We start from the raw sequence: 18,926 nt of genomic DNA, 5'->3' as shown, positions 1-18,926 counted from the left end.
AAATTCATGAAGCCATCCGTGGAGAGAATTGGTGGATATGCTTACATGTACTTATATTACCGGACATTCCTAACATTTGCCTTTATGACGTAAAACCAACAGGAAAACAACAATCAACCAGCAGTCCAAGAATTGGCTAACAAATGAGAATAACATTCCTTTCAATGAAATTGTATCATCACTGTCACGGATTCATACATTGCGTTGATAACAGCTCGTACTTCTCGGTTCCTTTCGTCATCTACGCAAATCATTTCGCCAAAATGTTGTCATTGTCATATAAAAACATAAAGTAAAGCGCGACAAGCTAAGTTTTAACGCAACTATTTTTATGTATTTCTTGATGGGGGGAAATTTTCAATGATGATTTCACCCCAGAAAACATAAAACGTGAGCACATATCTTAATGACGGTCTCTAAAAAAGCAACATTGTATTAATGACTAGCGTCATGGCAGCCCTCACACACTATTTCTGTAGATGTCCATAAGCGACTGCACAGTCACTTCGTTCTGAAACGCGGCAACTGTTACGCTACTGCGCGCGTAAAACTCAAGACTGAGCCTCTCAGCGTTCATGAGGAAACCGTTATCGGAGAACCTCCCCTCCACGTCCCCGGCATCGAGCCAAACAAACGGTGCCGGCGCCGTGGTCTGCAACTCCAGCCGCAAGGTAGTGCCCGCTCCTGGCTTGGACGGACCAGGAAGAATTGTGACGTTGGAGACTGTTATCTTAGCCTTCTTCAGTCCATTTGCTGACTGAAAACGCGTCAGAAAATGCACGTTGACTGGACCGAACGGCCGAGACTTGTTCAGGTATATAGCGCTGGTGAAGTAACAGTTCTCTCGTGCGGCACATTTGCCACTCTTCAGGAGCTGGGAAGTGGCCTCGTTAAAAACCATCTTTGCGGAGCTAGCTTCCATGTCGAAGGTCGCGGTCCAGTTTTGGAGAGGCGTAAAGCTTGACCACGTCCAGAGTTGCACCTGGAAAACATACAAAAATTCTGCTGATGAAACAACAGCACAGTAGCAAAGGACAGAAATAGATGTAAAAGAAATTGGTGTCCGCACATTCTACCCTGTAAATGGTACAGTAAATTTCACCTTATATCATACATATAGGATAAAGTCTTTTGGTTACCTGTAAGGTTACTAGGTTTTGTTTGATGGCCAAGTCTGACACAACATACACCTTCAGCTGTTCTTTGTCCTCGAAGATAACAGTCATGACCGGGGCAAAGAACTTGGCAGCGTAATAGTGGAGCATTTTCCACCTCCCTCCTGGTTGGTAAAAAAAGGGCAAAAATGAATATGTAAGCACCAGTCCAGTGACAGTAGAGTCGGTCAGAATGCTGTTAAACACATGTGACAACAGTGTCAGTGTGAATGCTGTTCAGCACCAGGAACAGCAGTGTAAGTACATGTGAATGCTGTCCAGCACAAGGAACAGCAGTGTAAGTACATGTGAGTGCTGTTCAGCACCAGGGATATCCGGATAGCAGTGTCAGTCAGAATGCTGTTCAGCACCAGGGACAGCAGTGTCAGTGTGAATGCTGTTCAGCACCAGGGATAGCAGTGTAAGTACATGTGAATGCTGTTCAGCACCAGTGACAGCAGTGCCAGTGTGGATGCTGTTCAGCACCAGGGACAGCAGTGTAAATAAAGCGCCCCATCGGACGTTAACAACCAACCACAAAAACGAGTACCTGTACTTTCGTCAAATATAACTGAATGAATACTGAAATAATGAGATGATAATAATATTAATTCATAAGGTAACTTTCCTCCATTTTACTCTGTGTCAAGTGCTTGTTAGAACTGCATTAAACTTGTAATCCTCTGTAAATAAAACCTGCAATTATGATATGTATATCTATCTAAAACACCAACATTGGATGAAATGAATATATTGACTCACCATATTCCAATGATGACCAGGTCGGACCTTACCATATGTCGTTGAGTTGCCAGTACAGGGCGCCCATAGTATGGCCCATTCCGTTCACAATTTCGCTTCGGCTTCTTCGGTAGAACTCACTCTCCGTTTTGATGCACATGGCTTGTGAGACCTGCGAAATAAAAGGGTGCAATTACTTCCTCATTTTCTTACGTATACAATCTACTGTCTTCTTTACTGTCTTGATTTGTAACATTATGTGGAGCGTATAATTTCCAAATTTTAAGAATTGGTTTAGAACTGTATAAACTATATCAATACCTGTGACAGGTAAATAAAGTCCTTGTATTGTTGTAAAGGACCACCGCCGGTTGGTAAAGCAAAATGGAACTTTGCCTGGTTCATCATCTGAGCATTGCCATCTCCATGGTGCTGCCTGTGACTGTTAAAGGCACTGTTCAATGTCCAGTCCTCTTCCCTGGACGCGTTCTTCAATGTATGGAAGGATGGCCATGATTGGAAGCCATACTCAGAAGCGAATCTTGTTTTAGGAAACGTGGTCCAATCCCAGCAGTCGGCCGCATAGTTGTAATAATGCACATCTCCGAAGTTATTGTCGTAAGGATTTTTAGCCACCCAATGCTCCATCTCTGTCTCTTTCCCATTGGACGGACTTGAACTGATGAAGGGACGTGATTGGTCAAGAGAGGTGACCTGTGCCTTGATGACATCAATGTACAGCTTCACGTAGTCTTCGCGAAAGAGAGTATGGAGTTGTGTTGAGTTGTCGGTGCCGTACCAGTTTGTTGCAAGGGCAGCTTCGTTTTCATTGTTGCCGCTCCAAGCTATAACAGAAGGATGGTTACCGATCCGTAGAACCTGTTGTTGTATCTCTTCACCTACGTTGTTGAGAAAGTCGTCATCTGTTGGGTACATGGCACAAGCGAACATGAAGTCCTGCCATATCATGATTCCGAGTTCATCAGCGATGTCGTAAACGTCTTCGTGTTCATATATCCCTCCGCCCCACACTCGCAGGGTGTTCATGTTGGCATCGACGGCAGACTGTAGCAGGTTTCTGGTGTACTCGGTTGTGATGCGGTTCTAAATGAGAGAAACATTCGAAAAAATTGACAACTTGATTGCATTATACCGTTCTTTTTTTTCGTTCTACCAAAAGGATGAACCTTTAGTGTTTCGGTAGCTGTTTTGCTACCTTAGCTTCCCCGGAGCAGTAATTCTACCTCACACTGCTAGGTGGCACTGCAGTGGGAAAATGTAGTCCCAAACGTGACTAAGCTAGTACTTCCCACATTCTTCTCACTCCTCAAATGAAAATGAACGCATGTACACGACTTCGTTTACAATTTCAAGTACGAAGATTGCCTTGAAAACTAGTACAATGATCCTTTATCACCACAAGATCGCAACGAATGTGTTTTTTACAAATAGAATGAAACATACGGAATCTCTTTGAACGATAATAAATAACTGAAAATGAATAGTACTAACTTTGAAAGCGTCAGCTGGAATCCAGTTCGAGCCCTTCATGAATATTGGCAGGTCGTTGATTTTGAAGTAGAAACTGAGACCGGGGGAGTCTGGAATTTCCTCCTGTACAAGTTCCACCGTGCGGAAACCAAACCTCACAGTTCTAATCGTTCCTTCTCCGAATTCTGCAAACAATAATCCACATTTAGTTTTCGATTCATGTACATGTCTGTCTTTCTATGTGGTAAAACATGCCAGCAGTGCCGTGAAAAGTTTATACACCACTTATTTCCAAGCCCATGAGCTACATAAATAGAACGTTAACATGAAATACCAAACAGGATGTTCTCCTGCAGTACCAAAGAAAGGCGCTAGGATCTAGGAGGCGGCTAATCGAACTTGTTCATTGTTTGTCAACACCCATTGAAATGTTCAAGCATATCAAATACAACATGTACCAAAACATAACGTTCTTGTCAAGAGTATTGGACAAACCTTTGTTGATGACAGACACCGTTAAGTTGTACAGCATCTGTCTGCCGTACCCTACAGGCCACCACCTCTCAACCCTTACGTCTGGACTGATGTTCATCGTCAGCGTTACGCTGTCCTTCGGAGCCGACAGCGTAACGGTCTTGTTGACGGTAGTTTGGAACCCGTCTAGCCGTGCGTTGATGAGTCCAGTGAGAGGGGTGCTGTTCTTTGTTCGGGCGACGTCCATGATTATGTTGACGTCAAGTTGCCAAGACACAGAGCGGCCGTCTCCTTCCCTCGTTGTGACTAAGACATCTCTGATGACGAAACTGTCGTAACCCTGGACACTGATGTTCTTCCAGATACCCTAGCGAAAACCGAAGGCTAATTACGAGTGAAAAAATTATAAAGTATATCCAAAGAACATAGCTAACAAGGTGTCTACTACCTATATTATTATATTTCAGTCCATACCATGGATGAAATATATTGTGTTCCCTCATGTTTCTTCTTCTCCTTCTCCTCCTTCTCCTCCTTCTCCTCCTGCCACACAGTCAAAGGGATTCAACTCTGTCATTTTTTAGTCAAATGACCTGAAATTTGGCAAGGAGGTAGAGTGGGCCAATACCCCTAGGCGTTTTTTTTCATTTTTTTGATACATGCCTTTGAAAAATTTTTATGAAGGCTTTTTGGGGCATTTTTCGACAAAAAATGGATTTTTGGATCCTGAGCGCTGGTTTTACAACCAAATGGTCTGAAATTCGGTATAAAGGTACCTTGAACATGTGTCTACAGAATAGCAGTCACATGTTTGGCATACACCACTTCCAAATGACTCATTTAGGGGACTTAAATGGCTATTTCAGGCCAAAAAAGGGCCAAAAGTGCTATACCCGTTCCACGTTCGATCTAAAGAATGGCTCGTTCTATCTGCCGTTGGCCATCGAACACATCGAACATTGCGGGTTACCTGAGGTCACGTTGCACGTAAGTCGTGCGCAATGACCCACACATTCAATTTTACGTAACGTTACCTAGATTTTTACGTCATCTACAATCACGACGAGGGAATATGCAGACCACCCTAATCCTGGGTACCGCAAAGTGTTTCGGAAGGGGTCCGGTAAGAATATGTGTAAGAAAATGTTCGTCACTCCCGGCGCGGCGCAAGAACTCGTGACATGCCGACTAAATGGTTCGCCAGCTGAGGACTTTCCACAACCATGATGATATTATACTTATAATATTATAAAGGAATATGTTATAGATCAATCATGTTCAAATGATAATTGTAATACATGGTTCTATTTAATAGCGGTAGTTTTGTTTCTTATTTTGACGGGGGAAACTGTCAAAAATCGAGGGAACGCAAACCGATATCGGCGCACTTCCGGGTGCATAACGTCAAAATTTCTCGACGATTGTGTAAAAATGACCACTCATCTGCCGCCTCCGGTAGCGTGTACATGGTAGTGCGATCATATCGTGCCAAAGGTAGCGTCAAACGTCAGAAAAGCCCCGTAAAAATATACATGTAGTTGCAAAACACATTTCCAGCCGCGCTCAGCAGAGCTTCGCTGTTACAAACAGCACGGACCCTGCATGCTTCATTAACATATGCAAGTAGCAACGCACTGCTACGCTCTGATTGGTTCACCTTTGATGACCTGCTCTCTGATTGGCTAGAACGAAGCCGGCTGCATGCTGGGGCGCGCGAAGTGAAAAGAGCTCGAGCCACATTTACGCTGCTTTGTACCTTATTTCTACGACTAATTAGCAACATCCTAGTGACGAAATGCGTACTAAAAAGAATTTTCGGGAAAAAAAATATATGTACATGTGGATTTGTGGTGCCTTTGGCGTAATTTTGTTGGTCACGTACAACGTAATGTAACACGGAAGTGCACGGAGTCGGACGATTATGGAGTCGCGGCACGGCTTTCCGTCCGGTCCCACTCTAAACAAAACCCCAAGGACATAACAAAACTCCCTAAAACTGGCCAATAATTAGCCATAAAATGTTTGCGGGAACGTGTAAATATGCTGCCTTTTTTCGAGCGTTATAGGAATTTTCCGCGATGTTTTTGCACATCCCTAACGTTACCTCACGCCCGCCGCCTATTACAATGTACGACGGACCGGGGCATTTATAACTTCAGATCATCTAGGATTGCATATTCGGTGGTAAACTAAGTAAACAAACAAGAGAAAAAACAGTAAAATAGAGTTGACAAACTATAGAAACGCTTGCCTGGACAACAGTGACAAAAGAATATATCGATCTAATTGATGCACCGGTGATCGTTAAAACGTTTTAAACGTTACAATATAGTAAAATGCCGGCTAGATCAACGTTCCTTCCGCTGTTCCAGCAGTGCGCCGGTAGTAAATGCAATACTAGCGCGTTTGTAAACAGGTTAGTAACGAAAAAGTAACCAGCTAGTAACGGAAAACTAACGTTAGAAATGCGATAGTAACGGCGGTGATGGTAACTATAACGAGAACGGTACTGTAGTAATTTCATAGTATACACAAATCATGTATAGCATATTCAATATCTGATATTTGTAGTTGCATAGTATATGTATGATATATATAATCATGTCAATCATATGTAGATTATTCAATATATGAATGTAGTGTTTTATAGTATATGTAGGTCATGTACATCTTATTCAATATTTATGTACATGTATAGTGTCATAGTGTATTTAATTAATGTATAGTTCAATATGTATGTATGTATAATTTTATAGTTCATCTATATATAGTTACAAAGTTATGTATAATTCCTTTTCTTTGCAATTAGACCTTCAAAATGTATCAAATCTCATCATTGTTAGTATTTACATACCTGCTACTGTATAAGATTGTGCGATAAGAGTAATGTTAAATTTTGTAAGTAAAGCTGTCGAGATTCAAAGTGCTTGTTCTTGCATCTTTGTTATCAATTACATAGCTCTAATATAATTCATTTTCCAGTTTTGCACTGGGGTAAGTTTGGAATAGTCTACGTTTGCGTGGGAGAGAGATGGACTGAAATATGCTGTATTTGCTCCCAAGCAAATGTCGGCCTTTCTAGTTTACCTTATTTCTCGATGGGTTTGTTGATTTTTTTTTATTTATTCGAATTCATTATTTCTCAATGGGTTTGTTATTTGTTTTCTTTTTTTCTATCTATTCATTATTGTTATTGAGTTTGACTTCTCCTTTGCAGGGAATGTGCAAATATACTAGTACGTATTTTAGAAACTCTTCTACAATCCTAAAACATATCATCACATGCAACTTGACACACCGTAAAAATAATTTCTTCCTAACTGTTTAGAACTGATAGTGTACCTGTGTTGCGAATGCCGGTCCCCAGTCCCAGCTAAAGGAACACTGCTCCTTCCTTATAAAGTTGGGATGACATTCACCCTTCTGTACAGCAGGGGGGCAGTCTGGTGGCACCATGTACTGGGAGTGACTTGCGTTCTTCATCATGGCGTACGTTATAGCAGATGTGAAGTTGACGGAAATGGTGTTCAAACCTGACTTCAGTACAGACTTGAGGTCAAACATGTACCTGGAAAGTACATGCGGTGGGAAAAGAGTTAACATGATTGGTTGGGCTAAGCCTTACCTGGTGGTTAACAAAAATGGCTGACGCATGACGTAAAAAAATGGCAGCGCCCATTGCCCAAGGGTAAAACAGTATAGGCTTTTGCTACACAACATCTATAATCACTCTAACGTTACCGAAAAAGCACACCTGCTAACTCTGTATTAGAAGTTCCGTGTAGTTCGTTGGTCATCATCATCAGTTCGTTGGTGAAACGATAGAGGTCGCTGTGACATTATTCGCCAATAGACGCGCACCAATACCAAGCTTACAAGTCTAAAGTACGCCAGCGCTCACCCTTCAAAAACTGGTATCAAATGTCAGTCGGTATATTTGACCCTGCTTTGTGACCAAAGTACGGTTTATGTACATTGTGATACCATGTGATGAAACTTATGTAACGGCTAGCACTCTTTTTTCTTAGAAAATTCTAGTCACAATGAGAGAGATATATACTATGATGTACATGCTACTACTATGACTGTCAGCAACAAGTTGATTTTGGTTAGTTATATATAGCGAATAGTAAAGCAGTATGGCTAACTTTGTTGTTACACATAATTAGTGGGGAAACTTGATGATAAGTAATTGATTCTTTTACCGCATACATGTAGTTTCGCCATTTGAGTTAAGTTGAAATCCACGTGCACGTTCTAGGCTAGATCTAGACTATAATTAAATCATTAACAACAACAAAACTATGAGTTTAACTGACAGTTAAGTTACCTCTTAAACATGTTGTCAGATCGGCCGACCAACTTCCCGTTGACAAAAATCGTCGCGACGGTGTCCAATCCCTCACAGAGCAGTAGCAACTCATTAAAGTCCAGCATTCCTTCAGGTACGTCAAATACCCGACTGTACGTCCAGTTTTCCTTGGCTATCCAGCGGTAATCTAAGTCGTTGAAGCGATAATACGGGTCACCTATCTTTCCAGCGGCCATAAGATCCGTGTGGACACATCCTGGCACCGTACCGCGGATCTTGATGCCACTCGTGCCTTCTACCATCCATTCACCATTCAGATCTACTCCCTCTTCGAGAGATAAATCTAGGCCAGCTAAGAACAAGAGAAGACCAAATGTTACACCTGCCATTTCTACAACTCAGGAGCCCTTAAATCTCACCTGCGTTAGGGAACGCCTACTTTTGGGAAATGTTTGTTTATGTATGCTAAGACCAAGGGTCGACACTGAAAACATACAATTATAACCCTTTTTACTTTATTCACAAAATGTATCAACACTTTTTTTGGACAATCAACTCGCGTATTTGAGTTTTGTTACTTTTTTTTGGCCGATTTCCTCATCAATTTGTATATAAAGTAATGTGACCTTTGACCCAAAATACACGCATGCGTACTAGATTCTATCGAAATGGTGACGGGAGAAAACCAGCTAAAGGACTAGAAATATTCTATATTTCCGTGAAATAGAGACGTTTCAGATCAAAAGTGAGTATCTTTATGATATTTTTAACATTTAGGAACTTCATTACAAAGGAATATGTTTGGGAAAATGGTTCCTGTTGAGGGTTTAACTTACGTTTCAAGTCATACCAGCGTCCGAGGGTCCTGACATATCAAGGATCTTTGTTTTGATGTTTACGGAATTTTGGATCTGTTCATAATTTATGAAAACTACAGATGTAACTAAAGTTGACCAACATAGAATAGAATTAAAAAAAGCTTTGTCCTCGATATGGTCTGCTTTTAAAATCCAGTGCTTCATATCGTCAAAGTAGCTACAATATCTCTCCTTCACCTTTATGATAATAATATGCGCTGCCAGGTTAGTTATAGACGGGTGAAAATGATAATTTATGGGAGTTGTACAGGTATTTTCCGATTTCTGACTACACCAAAGTTGCCCTGGTGCTGGAAGTATGCCAAGTGAAGTTACATACCCTTTCTGTGTTTGTATGATAATTGTTACAATTGGGCCTGCAAGGGGGGGTATTGATTACGAATTACGCCAAATTTTCGGCGCCGATTACGAATTACGTTAAATTCTGAGAGCTGATTACGAATTACGTTAAATCATGAGGATTCCAGACCGTCTAAAACACAGCAACTAATAGTTCTACGTCAAAACTATTGCCTTTGTGTTGGTTGGCGCATAGGCGGTAGCCTGGGTACCATGCTACTTGTATACCGGGGCTCCCACACTCGCTTTCTTAGGGAAGCGAGTTTGGGAGCCCCGGCATACAAGTAGGATGGTACCCAGGCTACATAGGCGGCAGATCCTGGATTTTTTTTGGCTCTGGCGGGTGCCAAAATCACCCGAAATCGGTTCAGTCGAACCGGTGGCTGCTGAAGGCACCGATTTATGGTGTCCCAACTCACTCACCTGCCAGAACGGTTGGCAATATCACTACACAAACACCGAGATTAGAAATTTTAGTTGGGGGGGCAAGATTTCGGGCGCCGAAGGCGTCCGTCAGCGAGCGCCGCAGGCGCGAGCTTGCTAGGGGGGTCCGGGGGCAGCCCCCCCCGGGAAATTTTGAATTTTTAACCCCTCTGAAACGCTATTTCCAGCATTTTGAGACCTAAATTTTGACTTGACGGCATTATCCGTTGTGGATTGGACCATTTTGAAATCAGCCTACGCTCTTATGATCTCATGGATTACGCTTTACGTCGCATAAAAGTAACTAATTACGCTTTACGGAGAATAAAAACGACCAATTACGCGTTACGGCTAATGTACCGATTACGAATTACGATGATTTTGGACGACCGCCTACGGATTACGAAGGCTAAAAAGGCCTGATTACGCCTTACGAAAAAGGGCTTGCAGGCCCTCTTACAATATGTGTTAATATGATACAGATTGCCTTATTCAAAGTACTTCCAGTTTTGCCACCTTGAAATTGCATTGGATGCCTTTTAGGTTAATAATATAATATATGACCTTTTCCTCCAGTCCTCCTGACAGAAGCCGCCCCACCATGGAGTCTCCAGCGAGTGTGATGAGTGACTTCCCAGCCTACAGGAACCACAGTCACACACAGAAGGCTTTTGAAGTCATGAACCATCTCAGAAAGTATGTTTTTAATTATTTCATCATGGTAAGGTGTGGTCTTGTGGTGAAAGTGTTGTTCAGTCAGAATCTAAAGTAAAGGTGCTGGGTTCGAATCCCTAGCGGGTCCCAGTGTTGTATCCATAGGGGAAAGGCACACCAATGTCATTTATGATAGTCAATTTGATGATTTTAATGAGTAGTACTAGTTTTGGTTAGGGTCATCCTCATGGATATAAGATGTATTTAGCCACACTGTAACAATTCTTACAGCACATCGAGTGTATTGTTGTCACAATATGTACATTAGTTCTTTACATAGTACCAGATTTTGAACATATGGGACAGAAGGAATGGTACTAAAACACTCCTGATATATTACACATGTACTTCAGGAACATGTCCATGACGTTTGTATGGTCCTTTATCCCAGACAGAACCAGTTATGTGATGTTATCCTGGAGGCAGACGGTGTAGAGGTGCCGGCTCACCGCCTGGTCCTGGCCTCGTGCAGCTCGTACTTCCACGCCATGTTCACGGGAGAGCTGTCGGAGGCCCACGCGGAGAGAGTCACCATGCAGGAGGTGGACGGGAAAGCCCTGGTCCTGCTGGTGGACTATGTCTACTCCTCAGTCATCCAGGTTACAGAGGAAAATGTTCAGGTGTGTACAACACTGTGTGTACAGTGGGGTTGTGTGGCGTAAATGGTAGCGTGTTTGGCTCAGGACCAAGAGGTCGTTGGTTCGAATCCTACCGTGTCACTAAGTAATTTTGTGCCCTTGCAAAAGGAACTTTACACCACTTTCTTCACTTCACTCAAGTAGAAATGAATACTAGCTTTGGTTAGGGGCGTCCCTCGGTTAAGACATTAAATGGAGGTCCCGTGTTTGGGGAGAGCCACACCCCATGCATGTCAAAGAACCCACCACACTTACTGAAAAGAGTAAGATACCTTCCCGGTGTGAGTGGTTCAAACCTTACAATCCAGTCTTACACATCTTGTACTTACGTGTTGTACTGTACAAAACTGGTGTGTTACGTCTAAAGGTGGTTTACCAATTATGCGGAAAAAAAAAAATGCTGGACTGTACATCTAGTGGTAGTGTTATAACTTATAGTGATCTACATAGATTTTAGCCTTCCAGAAGGCCTCTTTCTATTTAGCTTCATTATGAACAGAACTCCTGTATCACAAGACTAATAATGTTATGACTTTGCCCATGTACTTGACAGGCGCTACTTCCCGCGGCTAACCTTCTCCAGTTGACGGACGTCCGAGACGCGTGCTGCGATTTCCTCCAATCACAGCTCCACCCCACCAACTGTCTGGGGATCCGAGCCTTTGCCGACCTCCATTCCTGCGCAGACCTACATAACTACGCTCACACTTACATAGAACAACACTTCGCTGAAGTTGTGCAAGGTAAGTTTTTTGGCAACACCTCAGGTTGGATGCCATTTGTTTTAAGGTATAGGGCAACACCACTTCACTCACACCTTTATTGCATTTTGCATTGAAAGACATCATTTTTGTGACTCTGCCTATAACTTTGAATTCTAAAGTTGATTTTCTGCTATTTCTCTCTGTAGGGGAGGAGTTTCTGAACCTGAGTATCAATGCAGTGTGCAATCTGATTGCCAGTGACCGGCTAACAGTACCATCAGAGGAAAAGGTACAGTAAAATTGGTTTATTTTCCATTTTATTATTTCTGTATCTGTATTGGTATAGCCGGTATAACTGCCCTTCAGCGTAACACACCAGCTTTGCCGGCACTTGGCACAGCGGCAGCTAGGTATATTACACCTAACGACTTGTTACACCTAACCTTTGAACATCTAACTCTAAACATTGTTTAAAGCTATCTAATGATAATGCCTCTACTGTACTTGGTGAGAGTGAGTTCCACTCTGCAATAGTTCTAGAAAAGAATGAATTTTTAAACACCTCAATCCTTGGTTGATAACTCTGGTACTTGAAGGCATGGCTATTTCTTGTTCTTTTCTGAGCTGATATTAGGTACTTAGTAGCTGGTAAGTCCACCATTTTATTCATTACCTTCGCCAAGAAGGTTATGTTTTCAGAGGCGTTCGTGTATGTGTGTGTGTGTGTGTGTGTCTGTCTGTCTGTAAACACGATAACTTGAGAAGGCCTTGAGGGATTGTCTTGATACTTGGTAGGTGGGTAGGTCTTGATGAGACCTCAAAATGATTAGATTTTGGACCCCCTAGCGTCTTTTTATGGTACTGCAGCTGAACTTCCGGTTTTGATATCTCATGATCTAGACATGCTAGGGTGACGAAATTTGGATGGTAGGTAGCTCTTGTGCTGGGGAAGAATTGACGTGAGTTTGGGCCCCCTAGCGGCTTGCTCTGGAACTGCAGGGCTACATGTTTGAAATTATTCAAAAGAGGATAACTCAAGAACCAGTTGACGGATCGTCGTGATTTTTGGTATGTAGGTAGCTTACGTGATGCTTGATATAATTATGTGACAATTATCCAAATATGGATGTAATTTGCATAATTTATGGGGAAATTCTATAAATCAGCTGTATTCCATGATAGGACTATTGAAGCTTGTGACATTGGTAATTGAGAACAAGAGAAACACAGGCAGATATTGATTATGTAAATGAAGACTTAATTTGCATAATTAATGAAAATTTTATAATTATGTAATGATAAGTGCCTGGAATTTCATACTTGTGATATTTAAAACATAAGTGAAGGTGAATATCATTAAACATAATGTATTCAAATCAGGACCTCATTTGCATAATGTATGAGGAAATGCTAAAATGGCATTGTTTGTCAATATAAGACTGTCCTTTGATTGAAAATATGATAAAATGATATAATTCATGAAAATGAGGATCTTATTTGTTAAATTAGGGGGGAATAATCAATAATTTGGCAGTCATAAAGATTAACACCCTTTGGCGAAGGTATGAGATCGGGGAACTCTAGTTTTAAGTATAAATTCTAAAGAAGTATTGTGTGTCTTTGTTATTGTCCTTTCAACAAAGGTATTTGAGGCGGTGGTATCGTGGGTATCACACAACATAAACGATCGTCAGGACTTCATGCCGCGCCTCATGGAACACGTCCGCCTCCCGCTCATGTCCCGAGAGTTCCTCGTATCCCGCGTGGAAGAGGAACCTCTCGTCAAGTGTAACAACGCGTGCAAAGACTACCTAATCGAAGCCATGAAGTACCATCTGTTGGCCAGTGAACAGAGATCTCTACTGAAAACACCCAGAACAAGACCAAGAACGCCAATAGGACTTCCAAAGGTGAGTGTGGCATTATCACAATATCAGGTGCTTTCAAACTGTTGAACTTATATTTGGCCTTGTGCTTAAGGTTGTTGACATAGAATGTAAAGATTCTGGATTCGAAATCCAAACCATTATCTGGTCCCTATGTTGGGCCCATCCCACATGTTAAGTAACCCACCACACTCATCAATAAGAGTAGGGGTCAATCCTAGTGTGAGTGGTTCAAAATCTGGTATACAAGTTATCAGATATTTAAGAAGTGATGGTCACCTGTCATGTCAATCCACAAATGTGTTACTATAAATTACCGTAACTAACGAAACTGTAGACTTGAATACACGGATGTCGTCTGCAATTTGATATGTTTTCTCAAATTTCAAGCTCATTTTCAAGCTCAAATGTTTCAAGATGTCCAGTGTTCAACTGCACTGTTTTTAGTTAGAACATCTGACGCGATTCCCCTGCCATGATTTCAGGTGATGTTTGTGGTAGGAGGACAGGCACCCAAAGCTATTCGGAGTGTGGAATGTTTTGATTTTAAAGAGGAGCGTTGGTACCAGGTAGCAGAGATGACTACAAGAAGATGTCGAGCAGGTAAATAGACCACATAGACTCTAAATTAAGTTAAATTATATTTTTGACATAGATATTTGCTTTGTTTGATAATAAGATAAAGAATTGGGGTGATTCATTTAGTGAATGAAAATTTGACTAGAAAGGTAACATTTGCAAAGCAAATGCATAATGTTTACTTTCGCATATGGTCTGCTCTGCTAATTCTTACTCAAACATTCATATATATGGTCAGACAGGAGTCTAAATCCCTCCTGCTATAACTTGCAACATGGTGTAATCGCTCACTAGTTACCATGGTGACAGACATCTGGTTCAGGCCATTGACCTTTTTGGTTTTGAGAAGAAGAAGAAACAGAGTAAAAACAATATGTTTTCCCTCGGTAAACAATTGTTTTTCCCTTTTTGTGCTACAGGAGTGGTAGTTATGAACGGACTAATATATGCTGTCGGAGGCTTTAACGGATCGTTACGAGTACGAACTGTCGATGTGTACGACCCAAGCAAGGACATCTGGTCATCTGTACAGAGCATGGAGGCAAGACGCAGCACCCTCGGCACTGCAGTACTGAATGAGTACATCTACGCTGTGGGAGGGTTTGACGGATCATCAGGCAAGTTTTGTATCTATGGGGCCTTGAAAATCCTCTTTGTTTGATAACCTTGTAGTAAAATGAGGTTGTACATGTAATATGCAGTTTTAACAGTACTGTTGTAATATTATTTTGCTTATTTGTAATGTATTGTACATTTCTCTAGGGTTGAACACAGCAGAGTACTATGACCAGAGGACCAATGAGTGGAGGCCCATTGCCTGTATGAGTACCAGAAGAAGCAGTGTAGGGGTGGGGGTGGTCAATGGTCAGTTTCTCAGCTCATTGTACTGATTGCTAGAGGTTCAATGATGTTTAAGAGCTTTTGACAGTTTACCACTGGCTCTATAATATACAGGTAGTTTTGCATTGTATATTTCAAATTGCATAATATTATAAAGTAATTGCCAACATGCAATTTTGTAAATGCCATGGGTTTAAATCCAGACTTTTAAGTTTGTATTTGCAGAATGTATTTCCAAATTGGAGAACAAAATTTTGACATTCTTCATATATTGCAGAACACTGGAAAAAAGTATTTCTACCACTGCTTTACTATACAGGTGTGCTATGCCTGAAGATGGTTTACTTGTAATGCCAACAAACAAACAAACAAACGTTTAACAGTAATGTGGTTTCTGTTTGTCCTAGGTTTGCTGTATGCAGTAGGAGGTTACGATGGGTCATCCAGACAGTGTCTAAGCTCGGTGGAATGTTACAACCCAGCCCTGAACGAGTGGAAACCTGTAGCTGACATGAGCACAAGAAGAAGTGGAGCAGGTTGGTACACCATCAGTTTTACAGTACATTGTATACAATGTGTACTGTCAAACTGTATGTGTATTGGAAGTTTGAAAGGGAAAATTTTCATGAGGGATCATGAAAAAAAATCATGAATGTTTCAAGATTTATGGTAATTGTGAATTGAAAGCCAGCCTCTTTCATCTTTGGTCAAGATAAAGCAAGTCACACTCAAAGCAACAAAGCAAAATGCTACATTCAAGGGTTGATAGTCAAAATAGATACTAGATTGAACAATACTATATATTTTAGTACTATTTTGTCAAAGGTGACACTTCGGGCTAGTAGCATTTGTTTGAGACATTGCATTTTACAGTGTTACATTGTGGTACATGTACATGTATACCCTAGGTGTAGGTGTGGTGGATGGTCTCTTGTATGCTGTTGGTGGACACGACGGACCTCTAGTTCGTAAAAGCGTGGAAGTCTACAACCCAGAGACTAACTGTTGGAGCCAGGTGGGAGACATGAGTCTCTGCAGAAGAAATGCAGGTATATAAACTTGTGTTTTTTACTTTGTTTGATTGTTAGTGTTACTGTCCAGGGCCTGCAATACTGGGTGCATGTGTACTTAAAATTGGAGCTGTGCACCCAATTTGTCTCTGTTGATGCACTGGTTCAACCAAATATTTTCGTAGGTTTATGTCAAATGTTCTGCAGCATATTCTTGACATCAGAAAAATTATGAAACCTTATGAAGCCTTGTTTAAGTTTATTCTATTTTGTATGTTTGGTGCACCAACGAATTTCGAGCCCTGCTGTCATTGTTAGTACATTGTAGTTGATGTTAATAATTTTATAGTTAAGTCCTATTTGACGCCATCTCTCTCTAACCAGGTGTGTGTGCTGTAAATGGACTTCTTTACGTTGTCGGGGGCGACGACGGATCGTCCAATCTGGCGTCAGTAGAGTGCTACAACCCTCGCACGGACACGTGGACCATGCTTACCACGTGCATGGCAACAGGGCGCAGCTACGCGGGAGTGTGTGTTTTAGATAAACCACTATGACACCGTGACAACTCGGAGAGTAACTGTACCAACATATCACTCAGCATATTCTATTTAAAGTGTTTATGAATAGTTTAGTGAGGTAACAGTTGTTGTACTAGGAAAGGTTAGGTACAATGTAGTGTTTGTGGGAATCTTTTGAAGGATTAAAAGAAAGTTCAAATTCCCATTCCCGTGGTAATAAAATATACAAAATTCACTGTTGTTATTTTTTATAGCAGTTATACCAGACTTTTTTGTACTGTGAATTTAAGTTTTGGTTAAGCTGAATATTTATTAACAAAGGATTCTAAGAATTATTTTCATGTAACTCATGACTTGATGGTTGAAAATTACAACTGTAGTCTCCAAGTTTAAAAAACAACTTCTTTGCATGTTAAGAAAATGGTCGGGTCTTGAAGAGAAACCATCTGCACTAGACACTACTATGTATATATAAAATTGCCTTTGTAATATTACTTCTTAATTTGGCTATGTTTGATGAAGACAATGTAAAATTCATCCACGCAGTTTCTTGAAACCTACAAATCTTCATACTACAAATTTACTCCGAATTAGTCTGACTTAACTGTGTATTACAGATGTATATGTATATATATTCATGTGTCACAAAAGCTGTATAGATATACGTGGAAGGCCTTTAGAAGAGCACACTGTAGTATGTTATTTTTTAAATCTAGTTAGCATGTATTGGTGCACTGGAGCTTCAAAGCCATTCCAAACCTATGTCAAATGCATTTGGCATTATGAAGAATGCACTTACTAATGCTTCAGTGTCATTGTATAGGGATAATGATGATATCATAGAGGCACACTTCTCACATGGGCATTCTGTGTTGATTTTGGTGACACATATCAGGAGCACAGCCTACTTTTTACAATTTATTCTGGACTAAGTCAACAAAATGTAAGAACCAGAAATCTTGCAACAATAGAATTGTGCATGTACTGGTAAAGTAAATGTATTCCCTAGGATACACATGGAGAGATACGCGTACATGACACTAGAATAGAGAGCACGTCGGCAGAATGTACTGCACCTGCGTGAAACCCGTAATGTATTGTGCAAAGCATTTTGACAGAACGTCTCATACATGTAAGGTCGTATTCGCATATATAAGGTTGACATCCCGTCTGTAGTTTCCAAATGTTTTGTCGGAAAAAATTGCAACAGGCAAAATTCTGATGCAACGTTGTCCAAACATCCAACGAAAACCGTGAAAAATCAGGGGTTTTCACAGGCGCAGTACAATCTGCCAATGTGCTACATGTATAACAGAGATGCTTGACACTGCAGACTTACTATGCCACATTTTCTGGTTTCACCAAATGTTCTGTTGTATTAGATGGAATGTCTTGTAACGTAAGATGGTTAAGAAGCTAAATACATGTTCTGAATCCCCCTTGATATATAAAATATCATCCCTTATCCCATGCAATACTCTTGTAAATAGCCTTAGAAGATCTAGCCTGTACACATGATGTAGATATACATATAAGGAGTAAAAAAACTCCTGCAGTACTGTACTACAATAGACACTAGTGCATCTCTCTAGGTGTTGAAATAGAAAAGTTGTATATATGATATTTGTTTAAAAAATCTTAAGGATGTTCTGCTATCAGCAACTTGTGCATTGTTTTAATGTTAATTGTTCATCTTGAGTAACAACGGAAAGATTGGTACTGACAGTTGAGTTGTAAGTCGTATGTTGCAAAAGCTACTTAATGTATATATCCAACTGAGATGGTTGCTTTATTGTTATGTGCAGTATAGATAATGCTTTTAATACAATAAAGATCACAGCAAAGGGTTTGTTTCCTATTTCATTATTCAAATGTCTAAGTTATATGTACTGTTTGTGAACGCCATTATATACGTATTGTGTACGGTAACCGTGTATAAATACATGTACGCCGTCTTGACAGTGTACACATACATGTATATGAGCACGTCGACAGAACGTACTGCGCTTGAAATCCTGAATTTTTCGTTGGATGTTTGGTCAACGTTGCATCAAAATTTTTCCCGTTGCAGACGACATCTTTTCCGACATCTCCCGTTGCAGACGACATCTTTTCGCGTAACCTTATATACGCGAATACGATTGAGACATTCTGACGAAGTGCTATGCACAATACATTACGAGTTTCGCGCAGGTGCAGTGCGTTCTGCCGACGTGCTGTGT

The 18,926-nt window shown here is 40.9% G+C and overlaps 2 protein-coding genes and 1 non-coding gene across 3 annotated transcripts; 2 read left to right on the top strand and 1 right to left on the bottom strand.

The window, feature by feature from the left end:
• Positions 1-23: 23 nt before the first annotated feature.
• Positions 24-8,609, bottom strand: LOC109478341 (beta-mannosidase-like). The gene is given in 8 exon segments (XM_019779858.1): positions 24-982; positions 1,140-1,279; positions 1,917-2,067; positions 2,217-2,999; positions 3,408-3,571; positions 3,882-4,227; positions 7,203-7,428; positions 8,191-8,609. Coding segments are annotated over 8 exon segments (2,703 nt in total). The 5' UTR covers positions 8,562-8,609; the 3' UTR covers positions 24-460.
• A 185-nt stretch (positions 8,610-8,794) lies between these two features.
• On the top strand, positions 8,795-17,824 carry LOC109478339 (kelch-like protein 2). The gene is made up of 12 exons (XM_019779855.1): positions 8,795-8,917; positions 10,389-10,508; positions 10,918-11,146; positions 11,718-11,907; positions 12,075-12,157; positions 13,512-13,778; positions 14,240-14,357; positions 14,753-14,950; positions 15,096-15,197; positions 15,581-15,709; positions 16,082-16,222; positions 16,568-17,824. The coding sequence occupies exons 2-12, from the start codon at positions 10,414-10,416 to the stop codon at positions 16,738-16,740; spliced, it is 1,725 nt and encodes a 574-aa protein (XP_019635414.1). The 5' UTR covers positions 8,795-8,917; positions 10,389-10,413; the 3' UTR covers positions 16,741-17,824.
• Positions 11,174-11,245, top strand: Trnal-cag. The gene has a single exon. It is a non-coding gene; the product is annotated as a tRNA-Leu (tRNA).
• Positions 17,825-18,926: the final 1,102 nt, after the last annotated feature.

The sequence above is a fragment of the Branchiostoma belcheri genome, unplaced genomic scaffold, assembly GCF_001625305.1.
Source record: "Branchiostoma belcheri isolate BF01 breed outbred unplaced genomic scaffold, Haploidv18h27 scaffold43, whole genome shotgun sequence".
Lineage (NCBI taxonomy): Eukaryota > Metazoa > Chordata > Leptocardii > Amphioxiformes > Branchiostomatidae > Branchiostoma > Branchiostoma belcheri.
This window is presented reverse-complemented; position numbering and strand designations above follow the sequence as displayed.